General features: G+C 36.4%; 1 protein-coding gene across 1 annotated transcript; it reads left to right on the top strand.

Moving 5' to 3' along the window:
• The first annotated feature begins 1827 nt into the window (after positions 1-1827).
• LOC140169668 (extracellular serine proteinase-like) lies at positions 1828-27352 on the top strand. Its single transcript, XM_072192953.1, has 9 exons — positions 1828-1984; positions 14292-14414; positions 17956-18084; positions 18550-18682; positions 19362-19483; positions 20732-20867; positions 21660-21844; positions 25474-25645; positions 25944-27352. The coding sequence occupies exons 2-9, from the start codon at positions 14304-14306 to the stop codon at positions 26084-26086; spliced, it is 1131 nt and encodes a 376-aa protein (XP_072049054.1). The 5' UTR covers positions 1828-1984; positions 14292-14303; the 3' UTR covers positions 26087-27352.

Genomic DNA, 27352 nt, shown 5'->3' with positions numbered 1-27352 from the left:
AGGATTTAGCAAAAGCAAACAAAGACCAGAGCTATTAAAGGTTCTATAGCCATCTAAGGTAGAAGCTTATTATCCACTTCAATAATAGGATTATTGATTGGTGTTGTGACTATCCAAATAAGACAGATGTCGCGCCAGCTTAAGTGACCGATGAATACGACCTTCGTACACATTTTACACCATAACTCAGAATACAATTTAGGGAATTTACGGCTCGTTTGTGCTGCCGGGTCACATATGTCAATAAGTTGACATTATGTCTATTACATTTTTAATCTTTCTAGTGGTAATTTCAGCCGATGAGACATAATGCAGGGTGCAGCAACCAATAAACAGTAATAAATTCGACACTAGTTTTAAAATAATGAACTTTATTATGTCGATTTCTCCTAAGGTCATTGGCATATGTAAATTTTACTTAGATTAGCTTACTTATGTCGATTAAAACTTCTTCTATTGAATGAATTCAGCATAATATTATGTCAATTTCAAAGTAAGAAAATTGACCTGTGTCAGTTTGTCCATTTATGACAGCGATCGCAGGTCATATGCCTTTAACCCCCTCTCGCTAGTCCTGGATTTCAGATACCTGAAGGACACATGATGTTCAGTTCTTAAAAAGTTGGAATAATTTTATAACGTCGGGTTCATGCTATTTTATCATCACATTTCAAACATAACAAACAAACAAACAAATTAATCATAAAGTGATAGAGGCGCACTGACTATAGCTACCGTTTGGGTTCGGGCAGCCCTGTTAGTAACAAAGGGTTGCAGGAGGATGGGTGGAAGCGGAGTCCATCTCGGTGATCAGGTGCCCCCCATACCGTCCGGAACATATTAAAACAGTAGTATGGTAACCACATAAAAGAGAACTACTGCTGCCTAAGAATACAGCAAATAATAATGTACAGGGGAAGGAGGGTTGAGAGGGTTAGTATGTTATTATTTTTAAACAGGATTTTGGCATACATTTTGACAAACAAAACTTTCTCGATTTTCAGGCAGAATGCACCTCGGTCACCTCCATGGCGGGTGATGCAGCAATACACAAAAACTTCATCAGATACTGTTCAAATGGGCGACATCATATACATTTTGGTAAAATATCTTGACTCAGAGGCCCCTAGCGATTACTCTCAGGTCAGCTCATGCAACGCTACAGAAAAACGTGTTCACAAACCTGCCCCTCCAAGCATAATAATAATTTTCAGAGAGGCAGATAGAGGGAAATAATACCATTTTCATATCTGCATGTAAACACTAGAAAAATACATGCCTAAAGCTGAAGCTGAGTGATAGATAATCATAATTAGGTCTAAATTGCACGGCGCTAGGCCGAATTTGTGAACCACTGCGGTAGTCCGAATATGTGAACCAATGCCCTAGTCCGAATATGTGAAACATTGCACTAGTCCGGATATTGATTCGGACTAGCCGAGTGTTTTTTTCGGATTCGGACTAGCGGCGTGTCGGACTGCAAAAGTGTTTGGAGATTCGGACTGTCGGCGTGTCGGACTGTTGCAGTGGTTTCCATTTTCGGACTAGCGCATGCTTTTTTTTCGGACTAGCGCAGTGTTTTTCATTTTCGGATTGACGCACCCCTAAGTATAGGGAATTTGTGTAGTCGGACTAGCTGCGTGTCGGATTGAGCGATGCACCCAATTTAGTGGGATTTGTTGCCACAACTTGAACATGTCTTTTTCTAAAATAAAATCATTGACATTAAAGTGAAAAAAGAATTGGGTCATGGGCGGTGCTAGCCTAATCCTGGTCCCAAATAAAATCAAACCAGTTTACCCCTTACCACATTGCCAGAAAGTCATTTGCGTACCGGTGTTGGGTGAGGAGAGAGTGACTTTGCATCTTCAGTTTACAACATTGTGGATCTAGATGTTATAACTTAAAGGCACCCATAGCAATATTCACCGACTTAGAAAAACCAAACATTTATAGACTTGTGGATTTTGCCAACTGGAACCTGGTATGTTGACATTTGAACTAAAATGCTAATTAGCTTTATCATGATTATGTCTAAAATACATTGAAGTCTTACTGGTTTTAGCTTACTGTATACAGGTGTGTGGTTATTGTTTTTTAGTGTTTTTTTCAAACGTGCGGAAAGTAGCTGAAGTTGTTCCCCTTCACAAAGGTGACGACTCGAACAACACAAATCAATTTTCATTAATATTAAATTAAAATTGCAGCAAAATGCCCTCTTTCAGTAGTGCCGTCACTGCTATACAAGTAAGATCATCGAAACAAGTAAGATCATCGAAACGACATTTTTGATTAACCAACATAAGTAACCTCAATACTGGTTGAGTTATATGAATTTAGATAAAATCATTGGCGTAGCTTTTATTGATTTACTTTAAAGTATTCGACACAGTCAATCATTATTTGGGCGAACTGAAATGGGCGAACTGAAATGGTTTCGTTCTTACTTCAAAAAGGCATCAATTCACAAGCATCTACAAGCACGGGTATCCAACGCGAAGCGCGTATCTGGCACCCGAAGGGTCTCTGGTTCAAAACCGCACCCGAGAAAAATGAGTCTTCTTCTTCTTTCTGTCTTCCTTCTTTCATTCCTACCACTTCCCCAAATTAGCTCGGAGCGTGACGAGAGGGTGCATAATGTGCGAGTTGTGAATTCGAGTTGAAAACTAAAGCTTGCTTACATTCATTTAGTGACATCGTCTAAATTTTGGGAATCCTCATTTAACTTTAGAAAATTAATACTAGTTGTCATTGATAAAGGGTCGCAAATCATTAGGTGGCATGCAAAAAGGGTGGTGGTGGAACATTTTCCCGCACTATGCCCGTGATAATACTGCTAAAATGAAACCAATACAATGTCAGTAAGAAATATTACAGCACGTTAAGTTTGAAGAGACAGGTATGAAGGTGCGGATGTCGGCGGTGCAGGTGGCGGCGCTGGCATCTTAAAGCATAGGAAATGTACATTTTCTATGTTTTTGGCAACTTTTCTTGAGTATATCTTCAACAAATATTATGACAAAGGGCTGATTCATGTATCATGAGTAATGAATCTGATGAATAGTTTAGGAACAACAAGTCTTTCCATCATTGGTATTTGTAAAATGGTCACACATTTTGTGGTTCAAATTTTCTTATGTTTTTCCTTATTACGAATATCAGCACCTTTAGTACAGATGTGGCTATTATCGGATTTCAATTTAGTGATGACCTTCTGTTTTTGATTTCAAAAGAATTCAAAATTAGTTAAATTAAAATAAAAATAAATTAAATTAAAATACTTGGAATTTCGTTAAGCACGCTCAACCCATTTGGCTCTGGACCTGACAATGCATCCTTCTGTTTTAAAAGAGAATCAAGTTGAAATTTACAGTCTTTAATCTCATCCAAAATACCTTCAGAAGGGTCATCCCTATATTTTTGTTCATTTGTTCAAGATTATTTAGCTTTGTGACTAAAAAAATTGTCCTCCTAAATCCTGCGTTTTCCTGAAATTTTGGCAGAATATTCTGTTGTCATCGACTTTATTTGACATTTCAAAAAGTCCTTATCAATATCATTATATACATTACTTTACAATATTAACACTCATTATCATGCACTCATTATCATGCACTCATTATAATGCACTCATTATCATGAACTCATTATAATGCACTCATTATAATGCACTCATTATCATGCACTCATTATTATGCACTCATTATAATGAACTCATTATCATGCACTCATTATCATGCACTCATTATAATGCACTCATTATTATGCACTCATTATCATGCACTCATTATTATGCACTCATTATTATGAACTCATTATCATGCACTCATTATCATGCACTCATTATAATGCACTCATTATTATGCACTCATTATAATGAACTCATTATCATGCACTCATTATAATGCACTCATTATCATGCACTCATTATTATGCACTCATTATAATGCACTCATTATCATGCACTCATTATCATGCACTCATTATCATGCACTCATTATTATGCACTCATTATAAAGAACTCATTATCATGCACTCATTATCATGCACTCATTATCATGCACTCATTATTATGCACTCATTATAATGCACTCATTATCATGCACTCATTATCATGCACTCATTATAATGCACTCATTATTATGCACTCATTATAATGAACTCATTATAATGCACTCATTATAATGCACTCATTATCATGCACTCATTATGATGCACTCATTATAATGCACTCATTATCATGCACTCATTATAATGCACTCATTATCATGCACTCATTATCATGCACTCATTATCATGAACTCATTATCATGCACTCATTATCATGCACTCATTATCATGAACTCATTATCATGCACTCATTATCATGAACTCATTATCATGCACTCATTATCATGCACTCATTATCATGCACTCATTATCATGCACTCATTATCATGTACTAATTATCATGCACTCATTATCATACACATTATCATGCACAAATATGTGTTAAATTTCCTAAATCAGCGACCTCTATGCTCGCTTGTGTTGTGACAACATTAAGGCTGGCTAATGGACAGCTAATGGAGGAGTGATCTGGTTTAAACCTAGGGGTAATTTTGACAATCATCATTCAAAAAAAGAAAGATAGTAGGGACATTTTCTTTTCGTGACCTTTGAGAGCTAAAGAAGGCTTGAAGGTGGATTCTGGTACTTTAGGGTATACGAGGTATTGTTGGTCGAAGCAGCCAAAAAAAAAACCCGATTTTCATTATCTGAATCAATATATTATTGAAAAATAACAATTTGGTGTTTTTCAAAAGTTCATTCTACAAATAATATACTTTGAAAACTTGCTTAATTTATTGTTCTTAATGAGTTATGTGCGTTGTGTTGTTGTTTCAGTCCTCTTTACAACATAACTCAAGAACCACAGGACCTACAAAATATATATCTGTGATATTTGAATTCTTATACGAGCTCGCTATGAATTGAGCAATGGAGTTTTTGCTAAAGCTCACTACCATTCGCAAGATGCCGTGAACTACTTTTTTTCTGCTGCTTCGACCAACAATACATCGTATACCCTTAAGGGTATTTAGAAAAAAATAAGCTTCTTTTTACTTCCCAAAAGAATGAGCTAACTGCAAGAAACGGCAAAATCCAAAATGGCTGCCGTCGGTCTTCTTGGATTTCAAAAGAAAGCATACCTTTTGAATATAATCATCTAGAGACCAGATTGAGGGGTCATTCCTTAATAATTTTATGATCAGTAATCCATTCGAAATCTATTTCATTTTTCCAAGATGGCCGCTAACAGCCATAATGAATTTTCAGATTGGCACATTTGCTGACAAACTTTACTTAGAAATACAATATAGATGTACTTTTTAATTAATTCTATGGCCACAAATTTCTTCCAGTGTTTATTTTGCTACAATGCTGGGCATAAGTGTTGGGACGGTTTGATAGGGTAATGTAAATAAGCCCCCACTCCCCCCGATCAATGTTGAATACTACTTTTTTGGTCACACGCGCCTAGTGGCACCCAACATTGATTGGTGGCGAAGGGGGAGGGTAGGGGTGTTAGGAAAGGGTTTTAAGCTTGACACCAAAGAAACCTCCACTTAATCACGCTGATAATAGCGGAAATAAGGCCATAATATAGTGTATATATGGCATGATCATTCGTAAACACAAACTTTCTTACCATATTTACGCTGATGATACTCAGTTATACACTGCTTTTTAATAACCCTAAACAACCCATGGGTCAAATTGATGCTATAAATCGGCTTCAGAACTGCATCCTTGATATTCAGTGCTGGATGACTCATGCTAAGTTGAAGTTAAACATGGAGAAAACAGAGTTCTTTGTTGTAGGCTCACCTCATAACCTTAAATCTATGAATGCTCTTACTCTTAAAGTAAGTACAACTACCGTTAAATCTATTAATAAGGTCCGTAATCTTGGTATCATTTTTGACTGTACTATGTCTATGTCAGATCATGTAAATGGGTTATGCCGTACTCTTAATTATCAACTCCGAAATATTTCTCGTATAAGGCGGTACCTCAATGAAGAAAACTGTCATCATGTTGTTCGAGCCCTTGTGAGCTCCCGCCTGGTTTATGGTAACTCGCTGCTTGCTGGTATCACCGAAGCCCAACTCACGAAAATTCAACGCATTCAAAACAAAGCTGCTCGCTTGATTGTCGGTATTCGTAGGCGCGATCATATTTCACCGTATCTCACCCGTCTTCACTGGCTCCCAGTCAAGCAGCGAGTTAACTTCAAAATTCTTGTTCTCATGTATCAGTGTATTAATAACAGTGCCCCTACCTACTTGTCTGAGCTAATATCTATGTATAACACCCATTCCAGCAAACGTAATCTTCGCTCATCCAAGGACGTTACTAGACTTGCTATTCCCAAGACCAAAAGATCTGCAGGTGACCGTGGGTTCTCAGTGTACGGTCCTCGCCACTGGAATTCACTGCCCACTTCCATCAGAGAGGCCCCGTCACTACAGATCTTTAAAAGGCATCTTAAAACCCACCTTTTTGATTTGTTGTAATTTCATTTGTTTTTCTTTGTTTTGTGAAGCGCTTTGAACTGCGAAAAAGCGCTATACATAAAAAAAATGTAGAAATATTGTATGTATGTATGTATGTATGTAATGTCCCAACACATTTTGGCCATGGTTGTAGTTAGTTAGAAATTCAACGGGTTTGTGTAGGAGTGCCACGTATTATCTGAAAACAGTTTTTTGGTGATTGCATTTTCGTAAAGGTAGGATTCGTCATTTTCCAGATATCAATTAGGCCTAGATCATAATCTTTCATGACATCATCAATCCCTTTTTGAGAACTTCAGTGAGCACAATTTGATTAACCATCATTGTTGGCTGTGTAATATAAATTCAGGTAAAATGACAGATGTAGCCTTTGTTGATTTGAGTAAAGCATTCGACACAGTCAACCATGATATGTGACCATCCAGCACAACCGAGCCCTGAAGTCGCCAATCATCATTTTTGAGATATTCAACCAAAATATTCTGCTTGAAATTAGCTTTAAAATGATGTATATCATGTCTATAGTACTTGACATTTAAGTAGTGAAAAATCAATAAAACAGTCAATAAATCCTTTGTTTCCTATTGTTTATTGTTAAGTTCAATGGAGCATACCTCAATAGTGGCACTGGAGACATCCGGGCTCAGTTGTGGTGGATGGTCACATATTGTTGAGTAAATCACATGAATTGGGCGCAACTGAAATAACAGTTAAATTGTTTTCGTTCTTACTTATGTGATAGAATACAACGAGTGTCTTTTTGCGAGCTTTATCCAATGAACTTCCAGTCCCTCAAGGCAAAATGCGCGACCTCTAGCCTAGTTGTGACAACATTAAGGCTAATGGAGGGGTGGTCTGTTTCAAATCTATACCTCTAGAGTTGTGACAACATTAAGGCTAATGGAGGGGTGGTCTGTTTCAAATGCGCGACCTCTAGCCTAGTTGTGACAACATTAAGGCTAATGGAGGGGTGGTCTGTTTCAAATGCGCGACCTCTAGCCTAGTTGTGACAACATTAAGGCTAATGGAGGGGTGGTCTGTTTCAAATGCGCGACCTCTAGCCTAGTTGTGACAACATTAAGGCTAATGGAGGGGTGGTCTGTTTCAAATGCGCGACCTCTAGCCTAGTTGTGACAACATTAAGGCTAATGGAGGGGTGGTCTGTTTCAAATGCGCGACCTCTAGCCTAGTTGTGACAACATTAAGGCTAATGGAGGGGTGGTCTGTTTCAAATCCAGGAGTAATCTTCAATCTGAGAAAGTGTATTTGTGTTGGAGTACCATTTGTGATTCTTCTTTATCCAGATATCAATCAATAATCTTGACATCCTGAATCCTTTTTTTTTAAATGGGGATGAGCACAACCACCTCTTTTATCCCACTCAACTTAAGGATACTGAAATCTGGTCCCCAAATAATAGATTCAGAGTCAAAATCAGACAACTTTCTATGAATATTCTCAAAAACAAAAACAAACAAAAACTTGGGTCATCCTTATTTGTCAATAAGCGTAACTTCATTTGGCCCATGTCACATGAGGAGAAATGGAAGATCGCCCAAAATTGACCAGATTGCAGTAAGTTTCGGTACATTGTAAAAACTTGCTGTAAATTGCCTAAAAATATGCTAAATTTTAACCGATCACTTCAACTCTTGCTAAATTTTGATCGATCACTACATAGGTAATGATTTACTAAGATTGTTTCAAAATTTTGATCAATCTGATAAGATCGGCAGAAATCGATATAAAATCTGTTGAGGAACATGAAATATGTGCTTAATTCTACAAAATGGTGATAAAATGGGCAGAAATTCTACTAAATGTTTCATGGGGGAAAATTGTAAATCGCGCACATTTAGTAGAACTTCTGATCTAAAATAAGATCCAAAATAATAACACGGCCCTCATTGTCATAAAAAGTTTTATTAATTTGGAAGTTACACGAGTTCTGAAATAAAACACTACTGTCAATCCCGGGCACCTTTCGTTAAGGCTACACAGGTAGAAGATTAAATAAAGTTCATCAGTGAAAATCATATCAATGCAAAGTAGGAGTAATGTTCTAACTAGTAACCAGTTTTTAATAACTCAACATCTATAGTTAATAAGTTATAATTAAAAAACAAAATGGTAAAAAATGATGGGGTAATGCCGGACACTGGGTAATCCCGGACACAATGATTGTTGCTAAGAGGGAAAGTGGAGTAGGATGATAATATTTTAGAATGTATTAGGTGCTTCTGTAACCTCAAGCATACAACTATGGGGCTGTTGTTGTTGTCTATATTTAAAAAAACAAGTGTCCGGCATTACCCCATCTGTATAGAGACGCATGTGTGTCCGGGATTACCCTCACGGTTCCGATTTAATTTTTCAGTGCTTGTTCTACTAATCCATTTTCAAGATACCAAAATTCATACATCCAGCTAACAATCAAGTATCAAACACAATTTTCATCCATACTTCATCTGTGTCCCTTGTCGCATTAACTGTCACCCAGCTAATAAATCACTAGTCGATCGTACTTTTCAGATAAAAAGTCAAAAATGACAATTTCAGTTTTTTCGTAATTTTCACAAAGAAAGACGAGACCCAAAACGCTGGTAGTAGTACACGTGAGGTACACCTCGGGGTAGCTAATACCCCAAGGCAGTATAATAGTGCCACCCTTCTCCGTTTAGCTGCAATCGTTATGTCCGGGATTCCCCACAGTCCGGCATTACCCCACTTTCCCCTATTGCTACCCCAATCGTCCAATATTTGTTAAATGTCAGTTGTTGAAACAGTTTCCTGAAAAAGGAAAATATCAACATCTCTGTTTCTGAGCATTGGCAGGCAAGGTTTCGCTTACTTTGATCTTCCTACGTGTGCGTTCTTTGAATGAATGATAACGCCCATTTATCCATTCAAATGCAAATAATTAAGACATGCGTGTTCTGTGAGGCCAATACCGAATTCCGCATAGTATGCATTTCTGACGTTAACAGACACGTATTACTTCAATTTTCCCTAGGTACCAAGGGTGCGTTATCAACTCTGCTCTATAAACATGCAAATATTTGATACAAAGAACTTGATCCTCCTTATCATTCCTAACAAGGAAGCAGAGGTAACCTTATACATTTTAGTTTTAGAAAATACAATGCGGATAGTATGACCAGTTACCATGGAAACGCCAATTTTGAACTTACAAGTCCTTGTGCGCAAGATATCTCAAAAAGTATTCACCCTAGAGAGATGGGATAAAAAGCATTTAAAAAGCTTGTGAAATTGGCCCTAGAATAAACTAGAATAAAGACATAAAGATTTGTCAAGCATTATTATTAATTAAAAATCTAATTTTGACCCTAAAATTTCATTACAAGGGCATATTCCCCCCGGATATTCCCCTTTAATTTGCTGTTATTTTCGATTGACGCGTTCACTTCGACCTCTAGAGAGTTTCATGACATGGTGGTTTTGAATAGATAATCCTCAGTCTAGACGTTGACATGTATGCTTTTGAACTGCATTTCGCAAACTCTCTATATATTATTCCTTATACACGTGGCAGGCTCTACTGACCATTTATATGTTTTTGCTTTAAAAGAAAACACATTATACAAATGTTCATTAAACTAATTTGTGGAAATTCACATCATTTGATAAGAGTTACGTTTATCCCTACATGTGACATCACATGTATATTTCTAAATGTTGTTCACTTTCGCATTTTGCTATGACGGTTACCATGGATACCGGCTTACGCAAAACCAAAACATAATAGAGAGCTTACGTGCATCTATACAAAATCCCGGCACATGAGAGAGCGTATGTTTGAAAATCGCAAGCTCTCTTATGTATATATCGTCGGTCGTCCCAGCAAACACAAAACGTTTTCGACATCATTCGCAAAAGGTTATAAAAGGTTGTCAGAAAACGTTTAAATGTCGGGTTATATAAAGGGTATATTAAGAGTATAAAACGGTTTCATAACATTAAAAACATTGTTTGATAATCTACTGCTCAGCAAACAAAAATGTTTTACAGAAAACGTTTAAATGTCGGGTTATATAAAGGGTATAAAAACGTTTTGATAACATTCCAAAAACATTCTTGAAAACTTGATACAAAACATTCTAAACAGAATGTTATTTTGGGGTTGATAAAATATTTTGCGAAAAATGTTTGCCCAAAATATTTGCAATAACGTTTTAAAAACGTGTTCATTCCATTTATATAACCCGACATTTAAATGTTATTAAAATGTTTTGAAAAAACATTTTAAGAACATTTCTGTGTTTGCTGGGTTCAAATATTTTAACATTATGTTATTTAAGTATTGACAAAATATTTAGCAAAAAATGTTTGCAAAAATAGTTTACAATAACATTTTTGAAAACATTTTAAAAATATTGTTGTAGTGTGTCTTCATACAAAACGTTTTAAAACGTTATCATGACCTTTATATAACCCGACATGTTAATGTTATTAAAACGTTTTTACCTAAACCAAAAGCCAAAATATAATATTTAACTTTTAAAACGTTTTTGTGTTTGTTGGGGTATCACATACTAACGTATTCGACATTTTTAACATTGGTACATTAGTTTGTTATGTTCTACTCTATTTTTTCACCAAAAACAATGCCTCAAAGTGGCTTAATTAGTAAGGTGTTAAGGGGGTACTACACCCCTCGATAAATTTGTGTCTATTTTTGCATTTTTCTCAAAAACTAATTACACAGTGGGAACAAAAGTTACGTATTTTATAGGGGCAAGGAATCCAATCACTACACTGGAATTTCAGTGACCCAAGACAAGCGGTTTGTTATTTATGATAAGAAATAAGGTACCGCTAGGATGTACCTCATTTCCGGTCATATATACTGAACCGCTTGTCTTGAGTCACTGACATTTCAGTGTAGTAATTGGATTCCTTGCCCCAATAATATATATAACTTTTGTTACCAGTGTGTTATTATTTTTGAGAACAATGCAAAATAGTCACAATTTACCACAGGTGTAGTACCCCTTAATAAATTTTATTATGTCGTATTTGCTAAAACCTTGAAATGTGTTAACGACGTATTTGCCGATCACGTATACTGCGCAAGCCCAGTATGTCGTATCTGCAATTTGAAGAATTTGCCGTTTCTCATAGTGACGTTTTGCTCGACGTATTTGCGCGACTTTGTCATTGCACGGTAAAATTGCTGTTTTTTTCCCTTTTCACATAGTGATATATTTGCGCAACTGTTTCACATAGTGACTTTTCACATAGTGATATATTTGCGCAACTGTTTCACATAGTGACTTATTTGCACGGCGTATTTGTCATTAGAACGGCGAAATTGTCATTAGTCCTATCCACATAGTGACGTATGTTATTTATTTTTGCAGAATAAGTTATACTTTGATAGTGATATATGAATTAGATTAAAAATATGGTATATTTGCATTAGTTTTGGTCAAGTTTTAATCGACAATAATGTTTTAATCCAGATTATGCAACAAATGAAAATGTTCAAATTCAAATTATTATTATTATTATTATTATTTATTCTTTCTTTATTGAGGGTAATACTGCTTCAGTGACAAACACTGCTTTTCAAGCAGGCCCTCATTGTATACATGTTATAGCAACAAAATATATTACGATACACAATATTTACAAAAATAGCATACAGTATTAACAATGTAATTTACAATATACTAGTATTACAAATAAGTATAATGGTATCATCAACTACAAGATAATTATAAAAACCATGATTCAAAATACAGAAATACAATAATTATATTTATACAAAAATCAAGCAAGCAAATGAACAAAATGTAGATAAAGACAGGCCTAAATTTCTTTAATTTTTGACTGAAATTGGCCTAAAGTCATATTTTCCATCTGAGCTCTTACAGTCGGTGGCAAAGAATTCCATGCATAGGCTGCCCTGACGTGAAAAGTACGTTGACCAGAATTTGATTTAAATTTTGGTACAATCAATGTATTAGAAGTATGATTTCTAGTTATATGATTATGGTTATCATGAACAAAATCAAATTGAGAAGATAAGTATGATGGATATTCATTCTTTAAACATTTGAAAACAGTCATTAATAGAGTATTATGCCATCTTTGATCAAGTTTAACCCACTGCAATGTATTCATTAACTCATTAGTTGGTGTCCTTATATCTGCTGAGAGAATTATTCTAGCTAAGTTATTATGAAGTACCTGAAGCCTATTATGGTACTCTACACCAAAATTTGACCAGACCATGCTTCCATAATCAAAGTGGGGAATAACAAGAGCATTGGATAACATTACAGTGGTTTTGTATGGAAGGAAATACTTGATACGTTTTATTATTCCAGTTCTTTTGGAAATTGTTTTACTAACATTATCAACATGAGCTGACCAAGACAGCTTGCTATCAAATTTTACACCTAGATATTTAAACTCATCTACTCTTTCAATGTCATTGTTGTTATATAATAAATGTATATTGTTGAACTTTTCAAGCATTTTGTTTGTACCAAAGATCATAAACTTAGTCTTTTCAACATTTAAAGTGAGTTTGTTTACTTTGAACCATTCAGCTACCTTACTTAGACATGACTCCAATTGAATTTTAAGATCAGATTCATTTTAGCTTTACACATTAAAGAGGTATCATCTGCATACATTACAGTTTTACATTCAGACACAGCATTAGGTAAACAATTAACAAAAATGATAAACAGTAAAGGACCTAAAATTGAGCCCTGAGGAATACCAATATCAATTGGCCTAAAGTCAGAAAAAGTTGAGTTAACAGTTTGTTCTCTGTTGTTTAAGTATGATTTAAACCATAATAATTCATCCCCATATACCCCATATTGTTTAAGTTTACTAATCAGAATATCATGATTTACAGTATCAAATGCTTTCTTTAAGTATATTTCAAATACGTCAGTGATACGGTCGACGATATATTGCTAACCCCTATTTCAGTAGTCATTGGGATTTGACGCTCCGGGTAGCGCTCTTTCAATCCCACACTCCGTTGGTGCATACTTAGACAACATCTTTTTGATTTTTTCCCACTTTCTCTCAAATCTTGATGTTATTCGATTTCTGCTATTTCGCCCCACAATACAGTTTTAAAGAGGCAGTGGTGATCATATTTTTCTCGGCTTTTACCACTTTCACACAACACCATGTCGATTACAGAAGTTTAATAACGTTGCATGGCTATGTGATAACATGAGGCTTAACGATCGACCAACTTTCAAATAATTTGTGGTTTCAGACATATACCCCTCCCTTTGATTCACATTATCTCAGTACGATCGTTTGGTATAAAATGATAATAGTTATGTTGATATTAAGGGTAGACGAGGCATTGTTGGTCGAAGCAACCGAAAAATCGATTTTCCATTATTTAGATCAATATATTATTGAAAATTAACACCTTGGTGTTTTGCAAAAGTCCATTCTACAAATCGTATGCTTTAAAAACTTGCTTAATTTATTGTTATTAATGAGTTATGTACGTTTTACAAAAGTGTTGTTGTTTCAGCCCTCTTTACAACGTAACTCAAGAACCGTAGCACCTATAAAAGTATATCTGTGATATTTTAATTCTTCTACACGCTCGCTATGAATTGAGCAATGCAGTTTTTGTTAAAGCTTACTACTATGCGTAAGATGCTGTGAACTACCAAGTCACAACAGTTTAAAATAATTAATAACCTTAACTTGTCATAACAGGTTTAATCTAAGATGGAGAGGCTGATATTGTTATTAACCTGCCTATTTGGCTTAAGTTGTGCTACAGCGCCACTAAAAACGGTTGATTCACCCATCGATAACCACTACATTGTGGTGTTAAAGGTAAGACGTGATTTTATTGGCTATACAATTGACACGTGACGATTCTTAGGCCAATACTTTCCTCTCTAGGCTTATATACTGCGCCAATAAAGTATCCTTACACTTGGAAAAATAATCACAATTTCAAAACTGAACAATATTTGGGCAAATTTGTTTTTTAATAGATGCACTATCTAATCCTGCACATTATGACACCATATTGAATCCAATGTGACCTCAAGAAGTAAAGTTACAAGCAATTGAATAGACGAAGGTCCCGTTTTAAAAGTGACAAACTGGCCTATACAAGGCACAAAAAAGATTCCGACAAGCGTAACAAAGAAACAACACAGTTTCTTCAATGAAGCGTTATTTAAAGCAGTTTTTATTTCAGTTTTTACTTCTCTGTACTTTTCATAACTTTCACTTTATTTGTCAGTTCTTTTGTTTCAGTTTTTTTCGTTCCTTTTGTTTTAAATTAAAGCCAAACGCATAAGTTAGCCATTCACCACTCTCAAACCAGAATTGTGGTCTGTGGAGTTTTGAATAGGCCAGTTTGTCACTTTTGAAACAGGACATTCGTCTAATCAAATGCTTGTAACTTTACTTCTTGAAGTCACATTGGATTGAATGTGGTGTCATAATGTGCAGGATTAGACAGTGCATCTATTAAAAAAACAATTTTACTCCAATATTGTTCAGTTTGGAAATTGTGATTATTTTTCCAAATGTAAGGATACTTTATTGGCGCAGTATATATGGTCAATTCCAGCGAAAGCGGGACAAAATTCTCTCTATGTTAACTTTCCACTTTAAAATGTCATTAATAAAGGAAATCACGTTATTGATGGAGCATATCATGTCACGTCCAATGTGCTCTCTTTGTGCATATAGGCCTTTACTAGCAAGTCATACCAGGGGACAAGTTATGATAGCTTAAATGATTTGGCGTTACCCACGAATTCAAAGATAAAGCACCATATATGTCATTGAATGTCCTTCAATCAAAATGAAATTATTACCGTTAGAAAGACGTTTGCATGATCTCTCATCATATGAAAACGATTGAATTCCACCAAAGTTTGTGGACTCTAGAGGCCATTAAGTCAATTTGGCTAATAATTTTGTTACCCGCGTATCAAAAATAAAATGATCGTTCTGAAAAATGTTAAGTGAATATGCCATAAATGACTATATCATGAAACGAAGTTTCGTTCTATAATTCTGAGGTCCAAGTGATTATTTTATGCAAATACGTTTTACCCATAAAATTCCATAAAATCAAATTTGACGTTACCCACGTATCAACTGTTACCCACGAGTCCAACAAATATAATCGCCATAACTTAAATTAACATTTAATGACTTTGGACACTGAATTTAGTTTGACAAGCGCTTAAAATTGTAAATCGTAAAAATACGTTCACCGCTTTAAAAAAGAATCTACGACGGTTTAAACTTTTGTTACCCACGAATCCCGAATAGATGCTAACCTTGAAAAATAAGGAGATTGTTTATTTTAAGTTTAAATCAGCACATATTCAAGCCATGGGTATGCTATAATTTTGACAGTACTTACAGTTTATACACCTAAGAAACGCAAACCCCAAACGGTACTATAGTACTTATAGCTTTACCCACGAATTCGGCGTTACCCACGAATCCAAGGATTTACTCGTAAATTATATGTTTCTTATGCATCTTAACATTTTGAAAACATGCGAAATAGGTTCCAAAACAGTCCTGTTTAATAGCATCCCCTGGAAGGTATACTGAAGCTGCATCATGAAGTTTTGATTGATTATCCTAAATTACCATTTTTTGGGTAAATGCAATTAGTTAGAGAAACGGGAATCATTGAAACACAATGGAGGAATAACCGCATGGTGGTTTCCAACCTTCTGTAATAGTTTCTATTTTGCCGCTTACCAATACATACCTTCAAATATGTGTTACCCACGAACATTTTGGTTACCCACGAATCCCTACTTGAATTATAGTTAACAATGTATTGATAGTGTTTTAGTTCATAGGAACTGTCAAACACGAGTTAATAGAATATTGCTGCATGAAAATATGGAATGATTTTACTAAAATAATAATATAACACTGTTTGCTCTGTCTATTTGAATTTGGCAACTTCATTATTCTCAAAACTTTTATACCCAAAATGCCATAATGATCCATTCTAAATATTCCATGTAGTCTGTATTTTGATTAAAATTCATTTTAGTGCCATTGCAGCCTGAATTATTGACATACGGAAAAGTATTTTTTATTTTTATTTAAAAAAAATAATAGGAATTGCTATTTTCCAGACGCTGTTACCCACGAATCCATCCGAGATCCTCATCCTGCGACGAGATACAAAATCTAACTTTATATTTATATGAAGCATTTATTCTCATCTTTCGAAATAATACAGTAATGTTAAATGACAGCCACTTTGGAAAGAGTTCGAAGAATTGACACAATCTTAACTGTACACCTGGTTCTTTCTTAAAATTTGTAATAACCAAAATATTTCTTTGTAGATATATGTAATAAAATTCTATTTTACGTTCAAAGTCTTCACCGGTTTCTAGTGTATATGAGTCACACATAAAATATTGAAAGATATTAAAGAAAGTGAAATTTTATGGCGTACAACAGGTGAAAAATGCTTGAATTCGTGGGTAACATGCATATGCGCATTTAACACTTTATTTGGTCTAGCAAGAAAAGTTATTTTTCAATCCGATGGCACTTCCACCTGATGATTCACTAGACATGATCGTCTCATTTGATAAGTCTAGAATTGAAAAGGAAAACATTTTCAAAATGGCCCCAGAGAGAATTTTGGCCCGCTTTGGCTGGAATTGACCATATACGTCAGTTATATACATCAATACGAAATTACTCTACGTCCGTTCAGTCAATTTAAGACCACTCTAATGTTACTGGTGTGCAATTTATTTACCTGGTGTGCGAGTATAAGTATTTTAAAGCATTGGCTTAATAAATCGCAAGTATAAAATCATAGTTTTCCATTTGATCCACCCAGACATGTTTATTATGTTTTAAAGGGGTATAAAATAAGGATTTCAAATGTGGAATATCTCAGAAATTTATTTTGTTAACCTTATGCTCATTTTGTGTGACATAAGGCTTTCTGGTTCAGAACCCTCGATATATCTGGTACATACACTTCACCTGCTCATCCAACATGGCCAGCAATGAAAGGTGCCGAATTCAACATACCAAACAAATGTTGAATGCTAAAAAATGATCAGACTCATGGTAGTTAAGTCAGACTCATGCGGGTTGAAAACTTAACTTAAGTGTTTTTTTGTGTGTTTTGGGTTTTTTTGTTTGTTTGTTTGTTTGTTTGTTTTGTTTTTCTACCAAGGGACTTTAAACAGCCACGTGCTTTATTTAACCCAAGTACGGAAGGTAAAAGTTATCTTGCACGACAAATCTTATAAATACCATATTGATGTCATCGACGTGAATATTTTCACTAATGCATTTAAGTTAAGTTAATCACACGACTAATTCAAGGAATCAATCATTATATTTTCAGAATTCGGGTGACGTTGATAGAGATAGGCAAGCGTTGTCCAAGATCGCAGGAGTCAAGGTGAATCAGGAGTATAGACGAGTACTCAAGGGGTTTGGTGTTGAAGTCACGTCGACAAGCGCACTTGACGAAGTAAGTAACGCCAATTTCTATTGTCATACATTTTGGATAAAATGGGGTCTTTATTTAAAAAAGCATTAGTGCTGAAAGACAATGTTGTTCAAGGTTGCCGCATGATTGCAAAGAAACAATTAAGAAACGATCAAGATAGAGAGCAGTGTCTGAAATTACGTGGTAAAAATTAAACGGAATATTTATAGATTATATAATGATCTGTTTAGCTTGTTATCGCTTATCAACTTACTATAGTTTTATCAACCCATATTCGGCGGGCCTTATAATCGGCGGCTTTGAATTTGGTACAAATATCGAAAGCCTTCTCGGTTTTATAAGTCATGCCAAAGCTGTACGTGCATAGCATTAAACAGTTCTACGTACGCAGTGACGATATTTGTATCGATGTGTGCATAATTAGGGTTAAATAGTTTCATGATATGCCGAAAATATCATTCTTATGTGATTGGTTTGTTTACAAAGATTCGAGAAAATCGCGATGTACAGTACGTTCAACAGGATGGCAATGTAACGGTGTTCGAAAAAGCAATGACATGGGGATTGGACAGAATTGATCAACGAAAACTACCACTGGACGGACATTCACACTTTAACGGTACGTAGCTATAATTTGTCAATTTTTAAAGAATATTGTACGGATTTGGTTTTGTTTATTTTAGTGAGTTATAATATAATTATTTGAATATGCGAAATTGTTCAACTTTAAATCATATTCTATTAGAGTGGTTATTGCATATTCCTTGCCCCTCACCGTTTGTGCACACCACGGTCACTTTCTACCGGTTACTGGTATGAGAAGTGGATGATTCATGATATAAATCAAAATGAGGCATTCTGTTGGCTAGAATATTATACCGAAATTTGGCCAGGAATTCATCTTTTTGGACAATAAATCATATCAATAACTTTGACATGATTAAGGGGAATGAGTCAGATGTCGCTAATATTGTTTTTGAGATATTGTCAAAAACAGTTCAAATTCTTTTGTTGTGTATTATTTTCAGCCATTTACAAAGAGCTCATAGATCGGTAACCAGATGTCCGGTTTGGATGTAGGTTTCATTACGTAGTCAATTTTGATGTAGTGTTCGAAAACTACCAGAGAATGGTGTACAAAACGTCTAATTTAAAAAACATTGCTAACATGTGACTCATTCCCCTTGATCATAACCATATATTGGGCCCAAAATACTGCATTTATTTTCATTTGAGACCAAGCTCACTCGTATCATCTCTGCTCACACAAAAAAAGAAACCCTCTTTATTTTTTACAGGAAATGGTAGCGGTGTCAACGTGTACATTATTGATACTGGAATCTATCAAGAACACCAGTACTTCGGTGGACGGGCCCGTTTTGCCTATGACGCTACTAACGCTTGGGGTGGCGGAGCAGTGGTTAGTTTATCTTCCGCGTGGAAGATTTCACAAGTTAGCCGCTATACCTCATATGGCAATCCTTCTATACCGTGTGTCATAAGTCTGTTCCTCCCCCATAAGAAAACCATTTTAACATGCTTTAAATTAAACTTACACAATTAATTTGATGTTAATTTGTTACTGGTTATTGTTTTTGATTAATTCAAATGTCACTTAGCAATTTATTTGAAGTTGTTGTCTCTTTATGGTCGATAACCTCCGAAGGTGTGCAAACCTCGGTTATTGTTGTTTTTCTATTGAAATCCGAGGTTTGCAGACCTTTGAATCTGTCAATACATACAAAAGTAGCTCTAAAAATCTAGAACAACGGCCGACATATTTTTTTCTTTGCAATGCGCCTTTGGATTCATTGCAGCTAGTAGCCCAAAGGCAAATAAACAGAGGGGGTACTTCCATATTGATGCTACGCTCCATGGGAAGTCGGAATATAGGCGGAACGGACTTTCGACACACGGTATATATACTGGGGATAACCCCAGAGTCTCCTCTTGCCTGTTTCCTTGCAGTAGCTGCTCATATGCCTGTGACTCAGTGAATAATCCCGATTGATTATGATTCGAAAGCGGAAGGGGGCTACGTTATTTAACTAAAGTCTGCACAAAAAGTAACTCAGCTGTTATATAATTATACGCCTATAGATTCAGAACTAATACTTGTTTTCACAATATTTCAACACAAAAAGAAGGATGGTTTATTTACGCGCATTTTGATACCCCATTTGTCAAATTTTGTTCAATATTGACAATACAGCAGTGTTTTAAAAGTAAGCGCGAAGATAATGGCGGGCTTTACGTGTTTACAGTGCTGGCATTATAACCATTGATCGCTGTAAACTGCAACTTTTAAATTCGGGTATTTTTCTGTAAAGGCACTACTGTGTTGTTAATATTGAACGACATTTGACGAATGGGGTAGCAAAAGACCCCTTTTTTGCAAGAACTTTTGACAAGTTTCTGATAATCTCTCACCACACCGTTTTTCTTCAGATTTTTCGAAAAATTTAAGTTTTGATGACTTTTTGGAATATTATGTACTTCTATATTTTGACCCACATTTTTTCAGTGTCACGAAAAGACCCTCTTTTTGGGCCCTGCTCACAGAAAGACCCCAAGATTCGAACTGCTGTCCGCACATACCCTTAACTTCCAAAGTCTACAATGAAGGGATTAATTGCTATTTTCTGAAATAAATTTCTTATTCTGCCAGGACTGCCATGGCCATGGTACACATTGTGCGGGCACTATTGGAGCCGACTACTATGGTATTGCAAGGGGTGCAACTCTTTATGGTGTAAAAGTACTATCATGCGGAGGCTGGGGATTATGGAGTTGGGTCATTGAAGGTAAACACGAAGTTCGGTACCACAATAAAATTCAAAATATTAAGGAGGAAATTTAAGGCGCCCTACACTATGACGGCAGATAATCAACGAAAGGTGACGAACGTGAAAATCACAATATGCTGACGGCAAAGCGACGGCAAAAAGAGGAAAAAAAGATTCGCTGACGAGTGGGAACGACCTTCAGTGACATCACGACGGCAAGGGACGAAAGGCTGCCTTAGGAAACGGAGACTGGCGACCAAAACCGGACGTTGTCTGGGCGGCGAGTGACAATGTTTCGACGGAGCCCGACAACAAGCAACGAGGTCAGACAGCTGGCAGCGGATGATGACGTGACTCAGCGGTCGACATCAAAGCCTGAGTGTGTGCGGGTCGTGTAGGCCACTTTGGCGTTCCCACTCTCACAACGTTCTGGTCATCCACTCAAAAATATCAATTATTCCTTGCCACCAGCAAATCCGCTGCCAGCCGTATGACCTCGTTGCTTGTTGTCGGGCTCCGTCGAAGACATCGTCACTCGCCGCCCAGACAACGTCCGATTTTGTTCGCTAGTCTCCGTTTCTTGCCGCAGCCTTTCGTCCCTTGCCGTCGTGCTGTCGCTGAAGGTAGTTCCCACTCGTCAACTTGTCCCCTTTTGCTGTCGCTTTGCAGCCAGCATTTTGTGATTTTTACGTTCGTCACCTTTCGTTGGTTATCTGCCGTCATAGTGTGACCGGGCCTTAAGCTTGTTAATAAACCGGATAATCGGCAATCACAAACGATACGATTCGCTCGCTTACAATATCGTTTCAGGTATAGAATTCGTAGCCAACAATCATATCGATCCAGCTGTTGTTTCGATGTCGCTGGGTGGATGGAAAAACGACGCAGTAGATGAGGCTATTCAAAGCCTGTATGCCGCTGGTGTGATAGTAGCGGTAGCAGCTGGAAATAGCGACTACGATGCATGCTATTTTTCTCCCGCCAGAGCACAAAAGGTAACTTTAGAATATCCAATTACGTGACTGCATTTCAATAAGATAATTATTACCGAAAGTACATGTATGAGCACAGTGGCCGAGCGGAACGGGCCCCGACTCATAATCGGAAAGTTGCGGGTTCGACGCTATTATATTGTACCATTGAGTAAGACACTTTATACTCCTCTTCACCCAGGTGTACAAATAAGTAACGTATTTTAAATACCGGGAAAATAACTTGCTGTGGAGGATGTGTGGCGATCCCCACAGCAACATTTCACGGTGGAGATCTGGCCTTTTCGCTAACGAATGTGAGATGGGCACTCAGTTCTGTAAAAATGCAGGTTTTTACTCCTTTACATTTTATTATCAACAAACATTGCAACTAATACACGAGTTCCACTGATTAATCGTGTTTTTGTAACATAACATATTAGAAAAAGTTGGAGGAGATCTCCCATTCTCCCGTGTGTGGTGAATTGACTACGTAATAATCACATACTCAGGGGTATAGGCCAACTGCACGCATCCACTCCTTTCTTGCTAAACAAATGTATTTAGGCCAAAATATAGGGTCCACGAGTTCCCCCTAATACATTTTGAAAATTATTTAACGAAATGTAAAATTGTAAAAAGTTACGAGTAACCTTATTTGTTTTACAAATCTGGACCAATTTGTAGTGTCACACATCACTGCGTTTGGTCACAATGGTTCATTATGTAAAAAAAGGGCAGTTTACAAAGTTGCACCTTAGTCCATAGGAGTCAATTTTCAAACAATACAGTATGTCGGGTCTGTTCATGTTTTTGTAATGAAAATAAAGCTAAAAACTAGATATTTAGTTGGGAATGTGTCCTCCTATACTCTTAACGAGTGCATTATAACGTCTGTGCATGGCTGTTTATTAAGTCCGGATCCGCTGCTGGTTTCAGCCAAATTCACTATTGACATGTCCTGACGAACAGCTAGACGTGACACGTCCACGGGATGCTGTCGGCTGGTTTTTCACTTCTCCTGTCACCTGACATTTTTGTTCTCAATTTTCGAATCGCATTAGGCGCAACTCCCATATGATGAGCAATTTCTTTCACTGGTACATTTTTATCCAGCAAACATAATTGCTCGATTTCAAAGGAAATCGGGCAAACGCGCCATAAGTTATTACAATGTGACTCTTCACATGTGATGAACTACTGGCGATGTATGGTTTTGGGTAAGGGGTTTTGAAACTAATAATAATATGTCCCGCCCAACTCAGCCATTTATCATTTAAAAAAAAGAGTTAAACACCTGCTTTGCTTTTGAAAACGACGAATTACAAAGATTAAGTTTTCTTTAACAAACACATGAATATTCCTTGCCTTCTGTATTGTTTGAGAGCTGGCTCCTATGGACTCAGATGCAACGTTTAACACTGTCAAAAAACGGTATCTTTTTTACATAATGAACCATTGTGACCTAACGCATTGACATGTGACGATATAATTGGATCCATTATGCGTAAAACAAATTAGGTTATACCCATACCATTTATACGTATGCATTTCGTCAAATATTTTTTTGATTTATTTCAAAAAGTATTTAGGTGGAACTTGTGGACCCTATATCACAATTAATATTGATTTGAATATGTTATCTTCATATTTCATGCAAATAAATTATTTAAAAAAAGCCAAATTGAATCAAATCAAATTTATTTATTTCTATATTATATAAAAAACTACTTTTGTAACTTAACAAGTTTATCAAGATATAAAGTTTTGCAGATATTTCCCCAAATAAGTATTCCATAGTTGAGGGAAGGCATTACTAGAGTACAATAGATCGTGTGTAAAATACGTTCTGGAACATAGTGTTTTAATTTGTTCATGACACCAATATTCGTGCTAGTGTTTTGGAAACACAATCAACATGATGTTTCCAAGTGATGCATTCGTCTATTATGATACCTAAGAATTTGGTTTGTTTCACTCTGTCCAAACTTGTATCATCTAAAATAATATTTAAATCAGACTGTTCTTTAACTGTTGTCATATGGGGCGTTCCTAATACCATGTAATTAGTTTTGCTAGCATTCACTGATAATTTGTTTGCTTTGAACCAATTGCTAATCTATTTGACTCTCAATGTTTTCATGCGAGTAAAGAATAGTGGTGCCATCAGCAAATAAAATAACATCTAGAACTTTTGTGGTATTAGTTATATCATTTGTAAAAAGTATAAATAACAGTGGACCTAATAATTATAGATACCTGTGGGACACCACAAATAAAATATTTGAGTCCTGATTCACAGGCATTGTGAGATACATTGTTTTCTATTATTCTAAAACGACTCAGTACCGATTACAACCAAACATTTCACTGTTTCGTAGTGAATCAATACCCGATACTGCCATTGACAATACCTGTACCATGCAAGCAGCACTGATATGTACAGAAGGCTGTGGATGGCGGTGTGCTACTATTTATACTACAGTTCATTCTTAAAAATATCAAACTCACTTGATAGTATCGACCATAAGGAATATTCGAGCCAAATTTGGATACCATCCGGGTATTTTCCAATGATGTACCATGCAATATTCATCAATATTGGTCGAACACCACTATAATGCCCGTATTCGGCAAACAGGCCAATGGTGCTCAAATTGTATTGGCTGTGGACGGCGAAATGTAAAATGGGCGATGAGGTCACAGCTCATTAGAGTTTGTCACTCGGTCTATGGCAACTTGTTGTAATGACATACATGAACTAGATAATTATGGGGGATAAATTCAGTTAAAAGATAAAATGAAATACAACCTTCAAATGACGAAGTGAATTCATTTCAAATTTACAAAGTAATATTACTGGCTATGGAGTCTTCCTGTAATGTAACATAATTCTATAAGTGCGGATCACTCAATCGTCCTGATTTCCGCATATTGACGTATCCATAAATATTTTACTATTTTACCATCCCTTAGTATTATATTAACTGCAGATAGTTAAATGATTTGGTTTTGCAATCCAAAGCCCTTTACAATGGTCGTAACATCAGCATCAGAAAGGCACTTGCTTGGAAAGCATGCAACAGCATGGACAAGATCTGGAAAAGTAATCTACCAAGAGATCTAAAGATCAAGTTGTTTACCACCACTGTAGAATCGGTACTAACATATGGCGCTGAAACATGGACAATAACAACCAAAATGAGAAAAGCTATGGATGGCTGCTATACCCGTCTCTTGCGGAAGGCACTAGATATCTCATGGAAATCTGTTACCAATCTCTGAGAGGCTCAGGATTAGAAGGTTAAAGTTTGCAGGGCACTGTGCAAGAAGCGAAGAGGAAGCAGCTGATCAAGTGTTCTTATGTGGCAGCCCAAACATGGAAAGCGAACAAGAGGTGCACCCAAGAAGGATTACATCAAGATGTTGGCAGATGACACAGGATTAACAGGCCCAGACATCAAGAATTGTATGCTTGACAGAGCAGTTTGGAGAGCCATTATGGGAGTCCGACTACAAGAGTCGACATAAGCAAGTAAGCAAGCAAGGCCGTATACGAATGTTATTATATTTTCAAACTTAAGCACGTTCATCAGCAGTAACAAGTCGGTGACCCTTCTGTTACCACCATGATATTATTAATTTCGTTATAGGTAGTTACAGTCGGTGCGACTGATCACGAAGACAAACGCGCGTGGTTTTCTAATTACGGAACATGTGTAGACATCTTTGCACCAGGAGTGAATACTTTGAGTACTTATATTGGCTATCCGACAGCGGTGGCTACTAAGAGTGGAACATCTATGGCTACCCCACATGTTGCTGGTAAGAAATCTTTAAATGCAATCCATTATGTCAACCGTATTCTCATATACCCTCCTCCAAAAGTTCCGGACACACATTGTCGGCTATACTCTCTGTTTCAAAAAGCTTGTACATGTTCCCTCTAAGGTCCGATGTTTGTAATTGGCCAATTTTACATCAGTAATTTATATACATATCCAAAAGCTATCGACAGCTTGGACACTTACTGAATAGCCCGCATGCAAGCGAATCACTTTCAAAAGTGCATAATGATGAGTTTGCTAATTACTTGACTTATCCGTGTATCTTTTTTATGCAGGAGCAATGGCGCTTATTTTGGGGAACGACCCAACATTGGAGCCTACAGACGTATATAAGAAACTGAAAGCTGATTGGACGAGCGGTGTGTTGCAGGATAAGGGTCCAGGAAGCCCGGATAGTATGTTGTATGTTGCACCGTAGACATATATCGCTACCTGGGTGGGGTGGGGGTAATGTATAGTACCTCCCAAGAAAATATCATATAGTTGCCAGTGGTGCCTTGAGACCTTGATCTCTTCATTAGCACACAATTATTGACGATTTTATATAGCTTTGCTACTTAGAAAGGGATGCTGTTATTTTATCTTGGTTTTTATTGCAATTTTTGCAGTTGAAACTTGAGTTGCTGAAAATATGATATGAAGCGTAATATGTGACGATCTTCATATCAGTGCATAGCTTTTAGTTCGTGAATAATCCAATCTGTCACAGTACAAGATAACCTTCATGTCGCTTTCAATGTTTAGTTCTAGTTAATTGAAACTCAAAATGGCGTAATATGCACAGATAATATGCATCTGTGAAGGCAGTCACTCATCCAGGTACAATCATATTCAATCATAAAACTGATCAACTGGACTCACTTTTATCTTGAGAGGCTGCAGTATTATTATGTTATACTAAATTACTGTATTAATAACTACTCGTTCTTAATAAATTTGTACCAATTAATAATATAAGAACATATAAAACAAATTATGCAATAGTTGTTATAAATTACGTCCGCTTCATTCCACAGTGGCGGTAATTGGTGTTTTTTTTTAATTTTTCGTAAGTGATATTTTGTGTTTTTCAAAGTGGCGTATCCACCCAGGTATCTACCTTACGCCACTTTTAGACCAATTTTATAATATATAGTAAGGTCACCTTACACCACTATGGAATGCCGCCGACATGAAGTAACGATTTTAAAGTATTTTACGATTATTACCCCGGGATAACTTGGGGGATCAGTTGGTCAGCTATCATGGTGTTTCAATTCGCCATGATACCTTGCTGACGGAACTCGTATATTCTTCATAACAATATAATAATGAACATCTGATTTCTTCAAACCCAAATTGAAGACCTGAGCGCAAGAAGGCCGTAAGTATACTTGGCCCTTCAACATGTATACTAAAGTTGCGTATAGTTTTGTATAGTTTGGCAATGTTTTATACATGTTCAGGGGCCAACACAAATCTTTCATGATGTTTTCACCCTGGAACATGTGTTAAACATTATAAAACCCTAAGAAACTATACTTAACTTTAGTGCATACATGTTGAGGGGCCAAGTGGATTTGCGGTCTTCTTGCGCTCAGGTCTTCAATAATTGCTCGAAGAAAGGTTGTGTATTCGCGGTGGCCCACCTAAAGCCACTATGGAGTGAAAAGTCGACGAATAAATCATAGTATAAACAAAATAA

This window comes from Amphiura filiformis, chromosome 14, assembly GCF_039555335.1.
Source record: "Amphiura filiformis chromosome 14, Afil_fr2py, whole genome shotgun sequence".
NCBI lineage: Eukaryota > Metazoa > Echinodermata > Ophiuroidea > Amphilepidida > Amphiuridae > Amphiura > Amphiura filiformis.
This window is presented reverse-complemented; position numbering and strand designations above follow the sequence as displayed.